The sequence below is a fragment of the Montipora capricornis genome, chromosome 5 (assembly GCF_036669925.1).
Source record: "Montipora capricornis isolate CH-2021 chromosome 5, ASM3666992v2, whole genome shotgun sequence".
NCBI lineage: Eukaryota > Metazoa > Cnidaria > Anthozoa > Scleractinia > Acroporidae > Montipora > Montipora capricornis.
Genome location: NC_090887.1, coordinates 15662731 through 15680230, shown reverse-complemented (window position 1 = coordinate 15680230; position 17500 = coordinate 15662731). Strand labels below are relative to the sequence as shown.

General features: G+C 40.2%; 3 protein-coding genes and 2 pseudogenes across 3 annotated transcripts in view; 1 reads left to right on the top strand and 4 right to left on the bottom strand.

The window, feature by feature from the left end:
- Positions 1–1105: 1105 nt before the first annotated feature.
- LOC138049614 (RNA-binding protein Musashi homolog 1-like) lies at positions 1106–2512 on the bottom strand. The gene has a single exon (XM_068895990.1). The coding sequence runs from the start codon at positions 2457–2459 to the stop codon at positions 1158–1160; it is 1302 nt and encodes a 433-aa protein (XP_068752091.1). The 5' UTR covers positions 2460–2512; the 3' UTR covers positions 1106–1157.
- A 2250-nt stretch (positions 2513–4762) lies between these two features.
- Positions 4763–7409, bottom strand: LOC138048834 (uncharacterized; annotated as a pseudogene).
- A 2175-nt stretch (positions 7410–9584) lies between these two features.
- Positions 9585–15444, bottom strand: LOC138049640 (solute carrier family 23 member 2-like; annotated as a pseudogene).
- Positions 15445–15615: 171 nt separating this feature from the next.
- Positions 15616–17500, top strand: part of LOC138049639 (sodium/potassium/calcium exchanger 4-like) — a 21573-nt gene continuing 19688 nt past the window's right edge. The window contains exon 1 of the mRNA XM_068896015.1: positions 15616–15661. The gene's annotated coding sequence lies outside the window, so the exon portion shown is untranslated. The remainder of the gene's footprint in view (positions 15662–17500) is intronic.
- The window catches only part of LOC138049641 (uncharacterized), a 3802-nt gene continuing 1971 nt past the window's right edge, over positions 15670–17500 (bottom strand). Inside the window, exon 3 of the mRNA XM_068896016.1 lies at positions 15670–17500. This exon is cut by the window's right edge and continues 567 nt beyond it. The gene's annotated coding sequence lies outside the window, so the exon portion shown is untranslated.

Below are 17500 nucleotides of genomic sequence, written 5' to 3'. Positions count from 1 at the left end.
TACACTTTATTACTGCAAAAGACCAATTCAGCTAACTCAATGTTATACCCAATTCAAATCCTTGGGGAATAACATGTTTTATTTCAAGTATTTCCATATGATCTAAATGTGATTGCTACATCATCATGCAAATGCAATTTGGACAAAGAATCTTAACCTTGAGAGATTTGAATAGACTACTTCAATGATTTGGCAGCCATTTTGAAAAATATCTTATGGGATGCTAAGGGAGCAAATTAATATGTGTCTTGCCCCCTGGGCATCCCATAATAGCTATTTGAGCAATATAATTCCAAACCGCCGCCATATCATCAAAATAGTCCATTGGGTACAGCACTGAGTTACCTGAATTGGTCTTTATACTATCACTTGGAAAGTCACTCAATGCGACCTTCCTTACTTTTGAGCTGGTGATCCCTTACTGTACCTGGTCTCAAGTCTTGTCAAAAGCTAAATCTAGACTATAACTTTTTTTTCTCACTGGTAGAGGCATGGGTTGTACCCTGTGAGAAAAGTCTTTTAATTTTCCTAGATAAGTCAGGAAGAGGGAAAAAGACTTTGCCAGCTGCCTCGACATTTTGTATTGAGCATGTGTTAAAAATTCAAATATATTTGGTGTCAGTCACACGTGATCAGTAACCACAAAACCACCACAAACGGTCGGGATATTTTTTAACAACTCTGGCAAACACACGGCAACCATTGGAAACTCAAGATAGTTCATACTTTTAAGATGCCATTTCATTTTTTTCTGAAAAATTCATGGGAATTACTACCGCGCTGTTGTAAATTTAAAAAAGATATTGATGACACATGGAGATCAATTATGCACAAAAATTTTAAAAAACAGGTTTGACAAGTCAAAACTGGACTGATTCATCATTTCTTTAGATGATCGGCAAATCAAAGAATGTCAAGGCAGCTGGCAGAGTCTTCTGTCCTCTTCCCGACTTATCTAGGAAGATCGCAAGAGACTCTGCTTGCAGGGTACATGGGTTGCAGCTGGTCAACCAATGTCCCATCATAAGACGATTAAAAAACATGAGGGAGGGGTGGTAAGGTAAATCTGATCCAACCAACCCACCCACCCACCCTTATTGCTTATTGTTGTATCTAGCCCATAAAAGTTCTTTACTATCCACACTGAGTTCCAAATGTTAACTGTCAAAGGAACAAGTAGCACTTATGAGATCAATGACAGTATCATCCAAATTCCTGTATCCAACACTTCGGACCCTCCCTTTCTGGCCACATAGCTTGGGGTTTCCTTCAGCAATTACCCTTGTGACAGTTTCACGTTTTTCAAAAGTTACAATGCAGGCCACTTTTTCGCCTGTTTCTGGAACCCTTACAAAATGAAGCTGGTTAACAATGCCAAACTGGTGGAAGTGTTTAATAACATCTTGCCCAGTGACTTCAAATGGAAGCTTGTCTACAACAATCCTTCTCTCAAAAGGATACCATGGAGCCAGTTTTGGTGCGCCACGTAACGTGAAAATCTCCTGATTGTTGATGAAATGTGATTGCTTGGTGATTTTTTCAACTGAACCCTCTTCCTTGAATAATAATGAAAATGTTGGCCTCAAGGTCGATTTGGGACCTACAATGCTAAAATTACCCCAGATTGCCTCAATATTTCCAAACTTCGTAAAATGTGTCGCAATGCTCTCCACAGTTGTATCTGCGATGGCAATTAGCCTTTTGCTACCTTCAAAACTTTTGTGAGCTTTGGATGTGCTTTTGCTCACAAGAATTTCCTGACCTCCACGCTGGTCACTTAATATTTGGTTTTCCTTCTTCAAGGCCTCCTCAGCCTCTTCTTTCGATGAAAACTGGATGAAGCATCTGTCTTGTTTGGCATTTGCCAGTACGTGAATCGGCCAATCTATTGCAACAACTGATCCGTACTTCGAAAAATGTTCCAGTAAATCTTCTTTCCTCCATTTCTCATCCAAGTTACGTACCTCAACAACACAGGTCTCGCCAACTGACTTCTGCAGATATTTTTTAACAATTAACTGAAAACCAAGCAAATCGTGAGGCTGGCGAAGAACGTTGCTTAAATCGTTTTCCCTCGCAAACGTTACCAAAGCAAACCCTCTTGCTTGTTTCGTTAGCTTTGTCTGTCCCCACACGAATTGTTCAATCTGACCAAATTTTGAAAAATGCTCCCGCAAAGATGTTTCTGTGATGGGCCATTTGAAGTTCGCAACAAATACCGTCCTTTCGGGACTTGCAGACTTCTCGTTCTCTTGCTGAGATTTTTCGGACAGGTCCGCCGAGAACAGCAAACGGGGGTAAAGAGAGAGGTTTCTTGTACGCGAGAGTAAGGTGTGGCCATGTTGACAAAGTTTAAGTCGTGAGCTTGACGAAATGAGTGGTTGAGCTGGAACCCCGATAAGTCTAGAGAACAGCCTATAAACTGACTGATTCACCAAAAAAGAACCACGTGCAATCATATCCTTTTATCGCCACGAACAGCGACACTTGAGCAATAAACAAAATGCAAGGCCGCCCGTTTGAAGGAGGAAGCTTGGGGCGAGAATAGAAAACTCCGTTCCAGTCTTCTTTCGGAGTTAGCGGGATGATTGAATATAAATATAAAAAATATTAGCAACAGAACGGGAACGTCAGTGGCGACGTCGCGCGCAGCAAAACTACCAATGAGAATTTAGAATAGAGAAGAAAAGAGTGGAGTCTATTCTATTCTGAATTCTCATTGGTGTTTTTTTTCTGCGCGCGCGGTTGCCACCGACATTCCCGTTCTGTTGCTAAATCAGCCTATTATAGGTCTGAGAAAACGGTACCTCCTAAAGAGAGGAAACTGATAAAGTTGTTCTTGCTTCTGTGCAGACAGTCTTGCAGGGTTATTAATTAATCAAGTATCTTGCAGGGTCATTAATTAATCAAGTGAAAAGTTGACTACAGTGTACCCCAAGTGAACTACCTGCTTACGGGCTTCACACAGATTTAAAGACTTTTTCCAGGGCAACCCTAAAACCCGGAATCCGGAATCACAGGTCATTGTTTTACCAATACAGAGAGTAAAAACTATCCTAAACATTCATAAAAGCTAACCTTAGGCCTAATTAGGCCTAAACAAATGTTTTTAGGCCTAAGGTTAGCTTTTATGAATGTTTAGGATAGTTTCTACTCTCTGTATTGGTAAAACAATGACCTGTGATTCCGGATTCCGGATTCCGGGTTTTAGGGTTGCCCCTTTTTCCAGACGTTTTCCGAAATGCTAATTTCTTTTTCCAGACCCAAGTTTAGTTTATATAGTTTGCACTGTGAACATACAGTAACTACGATGCAGTGCTGGCGTAAGAAAGATCTAAGACTTCTCGGTCTGCGATTGAATGTTTTCGCCAAAGACAAAATTTTAAATAAGATGTGACTACCTAAAAAAATATTCACTTAGCAATAAAGCTTTTGTTTCAGTTTTCAAAACAAAAAATTCTCCAGACTTTTTACCATTTTTTCCAGACATCATCTTTATTTTCCAGACTTTTTCCAGGTCTGGAAAACTGGTTTGCAAATTTCCAGTCTTTTTTTCAAGAATTCAAGACTCTGTACCAACCCTGGGCTTAGTACATTAGCTTTTTTTCCCAGCAGAGTCATGTAGTCACCAAGGCCTTGATTCCAACACATAACATTCATTCCATGCCATATTCCCTCTTCTCTTCATAATTGCCTGCCATGTAAGCCAAGGGATAGCTTTCTATCACAGACTCTTGCATAGCCAGTCCTTCCTTCTTCCAACAGAGTTTCTTGCGGGTGAGAAGAATGACTATCCCTAAAAAAGACTCTGTGACAGAAGGCTACCTGATCTCTGGCCGTTGGCAAAACCCAGATCGGACCGGATCGGATCGGATCAGATCAGACCGGACCAGGGCACACCAGACCGGATCGGATCGGACCGCATCGACAAAACTCAGACCAGATCAACCCCCGAAGGTGGGAGAGTAACCTTAACTGGCGACCCAGGGATTTCATGTGTCTATTGGCAGGAATTTTGTTATTGATCCAGTCCAAGTTTTGTTGGTCCGATCCGGTCTGGTTGTTTAAGTACAGAGCAAGTTTCTCAATTGAGTTTCGTAAAACCAAAATCAAAGTAATTACTTTGGCCAATGAAAAAGGACGGCGACAATCCGGTAAACAAATCAAAACTCAAAGAAATTACACTTAGCCGACATAAAAGGGGTGGCGAATGGTAAAATCAGAGGCTCGCCGAGATGCTGAGATCCTAGTTAAAAATCCGAGCCAGAGACTCCTTGGTAAAAAGTTTCGAGATTCAAAAAGGGTAAAAACAAACCGTGCAAAAACGAGACTTCAACACTTATCAAAAACCCTTTTGAGATTTCCAGATCCGGCTAAAATTTTCAGAGACCCAAGTTTTTCGAGGTACCATTCGCCACCCCTCATACAGCATGGGAAAATGTGCACACGCGAGCCACAATTGGTTTTGTTTTCACTTCTGATTGGTTGAAAAAGTGGTGTAAGAACTTTGAACCAATCACTGCGTGAAGTAATGCAAAACCAAAGCAATTCACTAAATTACTTTCGACACTCAATTGAAAACCGCTCTGGTCATAAATATTATTATTACATGAGTTATTTTGAAAAATATGCATTTTCTTTAAAACAATGATTTCTTTGTCAGTCATCTTGACAAAATGGCCTGCGGCCATTTTGAAAAAAAACCACTCAGGTGATTATCGCTTAATAATCACCTCAAAGTGCAACCACTCAGCACGGAGAATTTTCAATAATCACCTATGTAATTCAACTAATTGTTATTGGAACATTTCGCATTTTCTGTAAGGGACTAAAACAATGAGAGGTAGCTCTTGAATATACCGTATTTTGACACTTTAAGTCCTGAGAGAGAATTAAGGATTTTACTCTAATGACAAACAATTTTAATTTACTTGTCAATGGGTGTGCCACTTCAGGGATGAATAGGGAGCTTAAACAAGGACGATGACGACAGCTGCGAGAACGCCACAAAACATTAAGTCTAATGAGCAAAAACAAAATCTCTGCATGCCCTGCATGTGCGTTTCACATTTGTGTACATTTCTGTGCCGTGCTTGCCTAACGATGACATGAATTGACCAAATTTGAGGTTTTGTGGATGATGTGAGTAACTCATGATAAATTTTCAAGTTTCTCTCTAAATATCAACACCATTCTCCCTAAATTTATTCCTGGAATGTTGACACACTTTCAATGCCGAGCGACTTGGAGTAATTGCAAAATTATTACAATAATTAACAATTAGATTATGAGTTTGAGATTTCTATGAGGTGATACCTCTTGACGTATCTCTTGACGCATAAGCTTTTTCAATAATTTCAACTTTTTTGAAAGTCAAGAAGCCATAAATGTCCTTTGTTTAGACTTCTCAAATTTAATTACCATTTGCATCCAAATTTTCCTCCAAAACTTTGGAAAAACAAAAAAATTGTCGTCATTTCCAAGACGACCTCCAGCCACTGCACACTAATGGCTATTAGTATAAACACACAGGTGATTATACAAAATCGCGCGCTCTCGTTGGCTCGCTATCTCGGATTATCAGCCGATAATCACCTTGACGGACAAAATGGCTGCCAGTTGTCATTTTTGCCACTGTAAGTGAAGATGATTTCGCGTTGAAGTGTTTCTTTTTCTCTTGTTTGAAATAATCACCTGTGTTTTTATACTAAAACAATTATTCGCCTCAGTCTCAGTGATTATCGGTGAATATTCACCTCGACTTCGTCTCGGTGAATATTCATCGATAATCACTTCGCCTTCGGCGAATAATTGTTAAATAGTGTTCAATGGCTCAGCCAATCAGATTACAGCATTTGCATTAGTATACTAGTAGAATTCTACTAATGGGAAATAGCATTTTTAGACAAGATTCTTGTAGCCTTTGTCCTCGTCCTTGCTTTCAGTCCCTCGTGAGTTAACCCTTTTCTGCCCAAAACTAACACTTGTAGATTTTACTCTGTCTAACACCAGACGATTTTACCCGTCAATGGGGCCCCCCTCGGACAAAAAAGTTACACTATCAACTTAGTGAAACAATCAATAGTCAGTTTAATGCTATCAGCCTCAGTACCTTGTCATTTGCTTTCGTCATTCATGTTGATCAATGAAGTCAGGGGATCAAGCCTTCTCCATGAAACTGGCCTAATCCTTAAAATGCAGCCATCCAAGACGTGTTCTTTTTGTCTAAAAACATGTTGCAAGCTTGCTTTTGATTTAAAAATTACATGTGTTTTTCCGGTTGGGCGGATACCTGTATCAGTTATGTGTTCAAGTTTCCCAAATACTTCAAAATATGCTCTCACTCTTTTAGGATCTGTGTGTGGTTGGAAGCCTTCAACAAAAATCTTGCGGTCGCCATTTTGAATGGGATGTGACAATGCAGACTTTTGGACTACTGTCTTCTTTCCACAGATTCTATGGATTAATGTATCTGTTGCTTTCTCCACAGCACATGGGGATTGGAATTTCACAAAGGCATATGTTGTGTGGGGTCGAGCAATTACTTGACAAATCAAGTTTACTTGTTCTAAGGCACCAAATTGTTCAAAGTACTCCCTCAGCTCATCAACTGTTACATTATGAGGTAGTGAGCGAACTATGATCTCTTTTGTTTTTTACTGCACTTAATTTAGATGATGATACGTGTACTCTCAAGAAACTCTGACCAACTTTGTGTAGCTCAACCGATGCAGCCCTCTTAGCTTCAGACATTTTAGAAAATTCTACAAAGCAAAAGTTCTTCCTTTCCAAAGTATCGGGATCTAATATGATGAAGTCGATATTGGTGACAGTCCCAAATTTACAAAAATAGTTTACTAATTCTTTTTCCGTCATGGTCTGTGGTACGCTCTCTACTTTGACCTTACAAGACTTTCCTTTCCAACAACCCTTCTTGACAATTGGCAAGGTTGTAATCCACTGGCCTTCGAAGAAGTGCTTTTCTTTCAAAACTTTTGAAGCACTCTCAACACTACTGAAAGATACTAACAGCATATTTTGTCTGACACGCCTGACACGTTCTACATCACCAAACGAAGAAAAATGATCCCGAAGTTTTTCTTTTATATCAGGAACTTTCTCTGGAACATCCCGGACGAAAACAGTTCTTTCGTCTCGTAAATGACTTTCCCTTTCGTCAGAAAAGAGACTTGCGTGGGCAATGCTAATACAGTTCTTCAATTTACTCCTTGCCTTGAAACGTATCTGTTGACAATCAAACACAGACGACGTCCTTAAAATTGAAAACGTATTCCAAGGTGGACCATAATTGATCTGGGTACGACCTCTGATGCTATTTACGGCTCTATGTAGTAAATGGACCCACAAACTAGCCTTGAACACCACCATTTCTTTCGCTACACTTGGGGACGAAAGCCGTTTCAACCAGGCGTTCCAAAAAGACAAACTATACCTTTACCCTCCCCTCCCTATTTCTAGTCAAACTTGAACTTTCATTTGTAGGGAAGAAAGACTTTCGACTGTAGTTTGTTTGTTTGTTTGTTATTTGTTTGTTTAAGCAGGTTGAAGTTTTGGCAGCTATTCAGCTGATGTGGACCTCCTATACCCACCCACCCATATACTCACAGAGGACAGCCACAACACGGGAACTTCATCCCCTACTCTTCTCGAATAGTGTGTGGGTTCTTTCTGCTAACATGGAAGATATTTGTGAGACGGGGCCTACGGTATAGAACGGTATAGTCCTTATCCGAGAAGACTTGAAAGTCTAACCCCCGGCCCCCCGGGGTCTAACCATTCGCGTAGTACCTGTCAGAATCTTAAAAAATAGGCACGCAATGCGTACGTGTAGTAGTGCAGTGACACAGCGCTTTCTTAACAACTGAGCTGCGTTTTGTTTTCCAGCTCTAATAGTACACGAGATTGTTTTGCTACCGTATACCATTCTAGCCCCATGGTAGATGTTTTAGGTAAATAGCATTCTGAGAAGACATGTGGTTACTAGTAAAATACTAAACCCAGAGAAAGATTGAAGGAAATAAAAGGGAATGGAGAAATATTGGCTTCGAGGCTAACATGTTGCTTATTTGCAAGTTCCCTTGCAACTTCTTTATCACCACCAAGACAAAAATTTAGAAACGAAGGACCGAAAATTCTATTTTAACGCTCAAAAATGCGAACTAAGTAAGGTGCAGGTTTTGTCAGCCTGCGTTATGCAAAACAAATATTGATGATACAGTTTTTAGGAAGAGCAGAAGGAAATTTTCAGGAAGTTTCTATCAACAATAAAATATTTTGCCGCAACAAAATTTGCGTCATGAAAACAACATAAATTTTGAACTGCGAATACAAAAAGTTACCATCAGCGAAAAAGATTTTAGGAGATTTTTGCTACTTTCAATTTTTCTATTGTAATTTGACTGCACTAGAAAACCGCAAAATCGAAAGTGACCTCGATTTCAGCGGCTGTCATGATCAAGTTATCTTGCGTGTTTACTAACAACTCGCGAAAAAAAGATTACATCTGTGTCAAAATGATGGCAATACACCGGGTTGTTGTTTGTCAGTTTGCCTTTTTTTCTTTCAAGTGTCATAAAGTTTGGCAAGAAATGTGCAAATTCAACACAAAGATCACAATCGCCCAACTCTTGAGGTTGACCATTGTTTCTACAAAGACAAAAATTCACTCTCCTAAACGAGGCTATTTATCACTAGGTGATTTCATCGTTTTGGAAATAGCAGCTGCTTTCTTTTTAATCAGCGTCAAAAATTCTTACCGATTTTGGTGTTCATTTGTGGAAAGTCAAACATGCCTCCAACAGACCGGTTTATTTTCGTGAGTTATCACGCGCTGCGGGCCTATTGTCACCACGGACTCTTACCTTCTTACAACCCGGTGACATAATGTGTAGTGCACTTACACACTGACAGTACACTACCACGAAAAGGTAAAAGATGAGTCCTAATTCGATCGGGAGCCGTTGATTTCGTTTTGTGGTAAACCTTCGCGGCTTCTCTTCTTAGCCAATCAAAGAGCAAAATGTCTCCGATTAAGTATAACGATCGAGAACTCTGCACTCCGTGTGTGGGTTACTAAGGGGTTATAAGACGAGGCCTACGGTTTATAGTCCTTATTCGGGAGGAAGGGTTACATTTTTGTATTTGTACATATTCATTGCCGTGACCTTGTACCTTAGTCGGTAGAACAGTCGTGATCTAATCCGAGGGTCGTGGGTCCACTGTCCACCCTGGTCAGACTTTTTCTCTGTCCTTGTATGGGCCCATTTTCCATTGGAAAGGCTTAAGTTCAGATGGTTTATATGGGTACAAAACTAGCACTTCAAATTACCCTCTTATTCGGGAGGACTTGACAAACCTCACTTATTACACGAGACCTCCAGCATGATAATTGGGTAACAAAGCGTTAACTTCTCCTCTGAAGGCTACATTTGTCCCATAGTAGTTCGATGTATTTTGATTTATTCAGACTTTGTGAAATATACATTCAAATTTACAAACAATACATGACACATGGAGTAAGTACATTGAGTGTATGACTTAAATAGGTTTTCAACACGCGATGAACAAATGCTTAAAAAAATCTAATAATGCAAACAGCGTTTGAGGATAACGTCTTCAATCATCATCTTGAAGATCACTGCAGTTCGTTCTTGCCTCTAATCAAAGCATAGTTTAAAATGTGCATAAAGAGATCAAGCTATGTCTATCTTTGCCTCGTTTTGGATGCGACCTCTCGTCAAGTGTTCTCGTATCTGAGCACCCCCCGGAAACCACATTGTTTAAGTCGCTGCTGTGAAAACGGCTTTATAGCCAACATGTTGCGGGTATAACTTTCCTTGAGGTCCTTTAAACTATTTTAAAATGTAAAAACGTACGTCGAGTTTTCACAAAAATCATCACCGCGAGCTCCCGAGTGAAAAATCTGAAATAACCCAGTGCATCAATGTGATTTCTTAGTTCATTATAAAAGAATTCACGGGGAACATAGCATTGAATGAGCCCGTCACAGACGGGTGTCACTCTGATCTCGTGCTCCCGCATAGCGGTCATTGTCATATGGATATGGCAGGAAAGACATGTACTTGGCAAATTTGTATTTGCTGAGGCGATGAAGACCAAACGGCAGGTTATACACTGCGATGGGAGCAACTTCAAACTTTTACGTCCACTTTGTCTTCCGTAGAATTCTCGCCCCATCCCACGAGCCCACGTTCCTCAATTGTACCTGGGATGGTATTGTCTAGAATCGGTGGAACGATACATCCTACCGCCATGCTTGTTGACAACAAGACAGTGACAATCTGGTCAACCTCCTCGACACCTAGCGAAAGTGAAGGACTGTTAAGTTCTAAACCAACTCGATTCCCGCACAAACAGCGTTCAGTTTACTTGTCGCTACAAGCAATGCTAGCGGCAAAACATATTTTTCTCAGGATATGAGTCCTTGACAGTGTTCAATGGGTTTGGATTTGTCTTCAGAATTTGATTAGGTTTTTGCCACACCGAAATTTAATGTCCTAACATTCAATGGTGAAATCCAAAAGAGGTCAAGGTTTTTTCGGTCTTAAAATGATGTTAGATAACTTACTGATTAAGCAGGCTATTCAATATTGTTTTTAAGCCCATACCCAAATACCACCAACAGGAAAGGCATTGGTAATTAGTAACATTCATTTGGTATGAGGGATCGTAATTTCCATTATCAATAATAAGGTTTTGCGCCGAGTTAGGTCTCTAGAGTAGTTTCGCTTCGACCGTAACGGTTGCAATCACACACTTCAAGTCGTACCTGTCTGAATTGCGTCCATATGATCACTCATGTAATGCGGAACAGCCAATCCAAATACGAGAGAAAATCCAACAATGAACAAGTTCCTGGAAGAATTCATGTCAGCATACTGCAGATTCGAGATTCCAACAGCAGTGATCATCCCAAACATGACCATGAAAACTCCACCAATGATAGGGTCTGGAATGGTCACAAACAGCGCACCAAATTTACCAAGCATGCCGAAGATCATAAACAAGAAACCGCCAACTTGGATAACGCGGAGACTTCCAACCTAAGGACATGTGAATGGAAACCAGTTTAGATATTTACCAAATGACTGGTTTATAGGGGAAAAATGTAGCGCAAAGTAGAGTGAAGATATAGACGGATTGCGCTATTTTCTTGCACACCCAAATGACGTAAAAATAACCCAAAGATGTGTTACATTGCATCGGACCAAAAATTTCTGGGTGTACTTTGCAGGAAGGGTCTCGGCTTCTCTCCAGATAGGCATAGCCAGCGTGCAGACGGCGAATTTGAACTTAAACGCTATAACTACGTACTTATAGCGTTGAAGTTCAAATTCGCCGTCTGCACGCAAGCTAAATAGGCAAGGCAAGGAAATAAAGCCAAAATGAAGCCCACAGATCCTCTCTGTGAAGCTGTATCAAAAAAGCTTCAAAACCTAGAAATGACCAGAACAAATCACCCTTTTCATCTTAGTGATTCCGATGGATCCAATATTTTCACCGTAGGCGGTTGTATCAATTCCACAACCAAAGGCTCCCGCCACAAAAACTCCGATTCCTTCAACTGTAATTCCTCGATTCATCGCATGTTTTGGAGGTGGTCGAGCCCCAGACAATTTCGCACAGGCGTGGTAGTCTCCTACTGACTCAATAAGGGAGGCCAGTAACCCGGTCAACATTCCAAGTACTCCTGCGTAACTGACGGTTGGTGTGCCCCACTGACCTACAAAGGATTTTAGAGACCCAATGAGCAAATTTGCGAAGACCTATTTGCTGGTAAAAGTGAAAATCAGGAGAAGTCAGCCGTTTTGTTTAACCTGGATAAGGGAATCTAAACCATTTGGCCTCTTTCAACACACTGAGTTCGCGGTCAGTTCTCGCCAAGTAATTCGGGTTGTCGGGATCTGAAGGAAAACCTCCGGCGGCAGTGATGATGGCACAAATCACCCAAGATGATACTATCGCCAGAATAATCTGTGGAACAAACACAGAGGGTATTTTTTTCATCAAATGCAAGGCTAAAAATTAAGTTTCTGAGATATGAAAGATTACAAACTACGTTCCATAATCGGGTACCGTTTGCAGATCTCAAACTTGCTTCCGCCAAGTTTACGGCAAGAGTTCTCTTGCGATCTGTTCGAACTCTATTTTAACTCAATGCCATAAAAAAACACACATCTACCCATGCTATATTTCACGGTGAATGAATCAAGACCGGAAGTTTAAAAGGAGCGTATCACGGTATTGCGCATGTTCTAGTCATAGCGAATGTCACCATCAATCTCGAACCCAGAGCTCTTCTTTTGACTAAGGGAGAGAAGAGCTCTGGGGAGCCCTGAAACAAAGTGTCTTCTCATTGGTTTCGTGAAGAACAATCAAAAGCGTCTCTAATTGGTGCATTCGTGTTAGCACGACGAGTGAGCAAGGGCCGTAAGGTTTCAAATAGCAAATATTTGGCTATAAGAACCCTACGGCTTATGTTCTCTTACATAGAGTTTCCCAGAGCCTTGGCTCTGGTGACGAGAATGATGTCACCGTTTATAAGCAAATCGGAAGCGAAGTTAAAACTCGTGCGAGCAATTTACAAGTACACGTGAAAATTTCACTCAGCCCTTAGCTCATTAGTGATTGCTTAATAATCGAAAATTTTTTACAAGTTTGTGTAAATTTTGGTTTTGGTTTTACGACATTCGCTTGAAACTCGCTCTATGGTACCGTAATAACTTCGTGATTATTGTTATTTATTCGACGTTAAAAGTGCGTGTCAAAGTCCTCCACATAGAAACCTGAAATTTGGCCATTTTTCGCTGTTACGGCAAAGACGGGATTTACCTCGGTGCAAAAAACCTGTGAAAATTTTTCTTTGTTTTGTTAGCTCGTGGTAGGGTTAGGTTATTGTTTTAAAATGTTGTTTTGCTCTTTTGTTTTCCTTTTGTGTTACGTCATCCTTGAATGTTACAAGTTTTTACACCGAGGATGAGCCCGAAAACGAAGACATGAACTATTAGGGAGTTTAAGATCTACGACGGCGACGGTTGAAAACGTCACCTCGTAATATATATAGAGCAAGTTTCAATTGAGTGTCGTAAAACCAAAACGATTGGTTTCGGTTTTACTTCTGATTGGTTGAAAAACTGGCGCGAGAACTTTGAACCAATGACTAAGTGAAGTAATGCAAAACCAAAGCAATTCGCTAATTACTTTCGACACTCAATTGAAAACCGCTCTAACATGGCTCTATCATATGTCTTTCGCGATTATTCAGTCTCGTCGTTTCTTAAACTTCCTAATATGCGTGCCGCACGTGCACAAAGATGATTTTCCTGTGTCAAATTTTTCGCCATTGCTTTAATTAACTCCTTACTAACAGCTCCAAAAACACACTTAAATTTAAAAAGAGCGCACCCAAGACTCAAAGATAAGTTTGTTTCCTATAAGGTCACACAATTTGACGAGATAATCAAAAAGAAAAGATCGGGTTTATAGTCATTTCTTCTCTTTTCCACGCCGGGAATTTCTATTTAAAAGAACATGAAAAACCATACTCCATACTCACTGGGAATGATCTAAACAATGGATAACGAACAACATAGAAACCTCTCGCTCTAGTATAAGCAGGCAGTGGAACGTCAAATTTGCTCAGATATTGTGAAAAAATATTCAAGAACGCGATCGTCCTGAAATACAAATAAAATGAAAAATCTCATTCTCATAATGGATAGTGCGTGACATGTAAATATTAGATGTTCAATAGGGGAATCTTTGTTTACACTTTTTACCTCATTAGGGCATGTCTATCCTTTTCTAATCAGTCAGCCTAGAGTAAATTATTAAATATTGCATAATGAGCCATCTCTCAGAAGTTGAACGCGATAATCTCTGAGCAATGATGCTTTGAAAATTCGAAATTTTACAAAGAATGTATGATATGAGATCATTAGCGTTTTCCTTTGTGGCAGTATTTCAATAAACGAAACTGGCGACACGGCCTTAGCAGCGAGGGCACCTCAGGTTGTACCGCTTCTAATCACATGCCAGCAGTCAGCTTCCTATTTAACCAGAATATAGTTGTCTGAGTCGTTGGGTTATTTGTATGCAGGAAATAGGGGAAACCAATAGAAAATGGTCCCACAAGTTGAGTCAAATCTACTGCACAGACCTTTTTGCATATACGGTGGCCATTCGAAAGACATTATGAGATTCTCAGGGGGCAAATTAATATGCATTTGCCCCCTGGGCATCCCATAATAAGTATTTGAAACAACAGAAATCAAAATGGCCGCCGTATCTGCAAAAAGGTCTATTGCTGTACACCAACGTGGACGAAGTGACGTTATATGCAAACCCTCATCCTATATAAACTTTGGAATCAAATGAATACTTACATCATTGAAATTCCCCAATGTTTGCCTAAAAAAACAGAGAAAAGTCCCGATCTTCAGAGGTGTTTTGCTAGGTACTAGCTTTATTTTTCGATGGTGACTCGCGAGGCGTCAAGATTGGGGTCTTCGAATCAATTTCGCACCCGTTCAGTTAATTCTTTAATCTTTGTCACGGGCAAAAAAGTGATACTCCATATAAATATTACAAGTTGTAAGATATATATGTACACATTAAAGAAAGTAATGTATTTATCACGAGTTGTGATAATTTTAAGTAACGATAAACCAAAGGGGTAATAATTCTTTTTATCCTATTTCATTGGCACTCAGGCGTACAATGCGCGTGGATTTATTAGGGACCCCAATCACCGGAAGTGACATTTTCGGAATTTTAAATATTTCGCTGCACAAAATTTACAAGAAACGTCAGCTCTCCTGGACTTTGTCATCAATATTATGACGAAGCAGCGATGAAACTAAAAAAAAAAAGAGGCCCTTTGCCTCATACAATGTTAATATGTTCGATTAAAAGTAAAGTGATGTAATGAATGACAATCCCTTTCCTCAAGTCTCAAGCAGCTGTATATCAAGCACACGTTCTTCTATCTAGGTAGGTGAAGTGTGCATACGAGCCAAGTGGCCCATCAGGCTGGAGCTTATCCCGGTTTCCTCAACTATCAAAGGATTCAAATTAGTGACTATAAAGTGAAATGAAATGCTAGTTTTTGATGAGAGGTGAAAACTAGAACATCGAGAGAACATCCGAGCATTGTAGAGAACCATCATATAACGTAGAGCTTTGGACTCCAACTTGAACGTGCCCATCTTCCACAAATGTGTCAGAGATATTGATGAAAGGCGAAAGCCTTCTCACTATTTTGCCCTGCTCTTATGGCGTGACAAAAAGGATATCTTTCGGAAAACCAATGGTGCAAGAAAATAAGGTGTGTTGTAATGTGCGGATGAACAGTACTTTGCTTGTGTAAGAATGCGGCAACTTAAACATGTACAAAATCTTCAAAAATAAAATAATCTTTGTCGCGAGCGAATGGAAAAGTTATTTCTCTCTACATAGCTTAGTTGGAACAGTATTAATATGACTTATCACGAGTTGCTCGTGACATCTGATCAGGGAACGATTTATTACAATGATACGGATTGTTTTCGTCACATTTAGTCCCTTGACCTCCAAAGAGCCCATCTGTGTTGGTACGTTCATTGCTTGCGCTTCAAGAAAGGTAACTTGATCTTTTTAGTCACATTTTATGTCCCACACTTTGCATCTGTGATTGTGGAACCAGTCCGTAGAGTTATCCTGTGGTGGAAGATTATGCGTAAGCCCAGTCTTTATGTCCGCCAATGCTGCTGTTTTTGCTTGGGAAGCCTTGGTTAAATGTAACAGCCCGGTAAGATTCTGTAAGACGATCGCAAGGCTGTTATTGTCTTCTCTAACAGATTCTCTAAATTTTGTGCACGAGGGTCTTGTTGATGGATCTTCCGTCGTTCCTTGCACAATTACAGATGTACAAAACGACTAAACAACAAAATTTTCTGAGAAACTAGGGAAATAAGCGAAAATTGAAAAAATATTTTTTCTTCCCGAATTTTAAAGTGCGCATGCGCTTAGCTATCTCATATGATTCCCAGTGCAGTTTGATCAAACATGTCTCGTTTAATGTTTTACCTCTTTCCCAGGGTATTTCATCTCCTCACCTTTAGGGGTGGGGAGATGAAAATGTATGTTACCGCTATGTCACGAGACATTCAAATGACATCATTCAGTCAGCCACTTGCGCAACTTGAGCTCTAAACATTATTTCCCGACTTTACTTTTCGCCGTTTGTAAACGGGCGCAAACTGTGGATCATTTTCTTGAAACGTTTGTAAATGATATGCAACTTCGCAAACACTCGGAAGATTTAAAGCAAGAGAGGGGAAACAAAGCCCAATATGTCTTGGGGGGGTTTCAGGTATCGAACGTTTGACTTGTGTCTGTTCTGTAGATTTTGAATTTTAAAAATTATGCAAATCAAATTCTTGGACGAGTCTTTCGAAGCATGTGAAACGGTAACGAGTGCTCAAGTCAGTGAACTCAGCGGGTATTTTTTCTCGGACTGAGATTCACTGTTTAGAAACATCACTCCTGTTCCCCACTTGACTTCATATTGTTATCATCTGCAGTTCATATTAGGAGCGCCACAGTTATTTTACTGAAGGCCAGAAAACCCTACGTGCGATTGGACTCTCGATTGAACCAATCGCGGGTCTCCAGCCAAAACATAGACTTAAGCAAAATTGGTCTCAATAGTTCTCTGTCTTATGCCTTACATTCACATAATTTCATTAATTCACTTGATTAGCACAATCTTTTCCATGATAAATCAAAGAGAACAGAAAACGGTACAGCCAAAAACACAGATCGGTAATCAAGAGAGAGGGCAGTCTTGACTGCAAAATCCCCATGCAGCCACTTTTTGTATTAAAGCTCACTTGATCATTTTCGATATTACTATATCCTTTCGCGGCTCTTGGATGGAGATGTAAGAAATTGTAATTTCAATTTGTGCTTCTACGGCATGCCTTCTTGAAACGATGACGCGACGAGAAAAAGGTAATCTGACCTTGTCTGCAACTTCTTCTGCACGAGACCTTCCAAACATAAATAATCTTTACGACTGTTAATGTGCTCTGCTATATTTTTCTCTCAGCTTTTTGAAAAAAAATAATGACACACGCCATACATTGCTATTAGTTCCGGCGTTGATTAACAGGTTCGATATATGCAGAAATTGTTCAGAATTTTTCTACGATGTGGGACACATCGCGTGAAAATGACCGTCGAGTTTACAGCCACTGATGCCGGATCAGCTTTTTGCCCTTTCACCTCTGCGAGTTTGAACTTTTTGGTAAGATATGACCGTTGTGCAACAGTGAACCTAGTACGTCGAGGTCCAGTTACCTTCAGCGCCCAGCCGATATGCAGATTACGTGCACTGGCGTGTTTGGTAGGGACACTTACGACCATAGTGGCTCCTTGTCCTTCCAGTTGTTCTGCATATTGGACAGCAGCTTTGTCG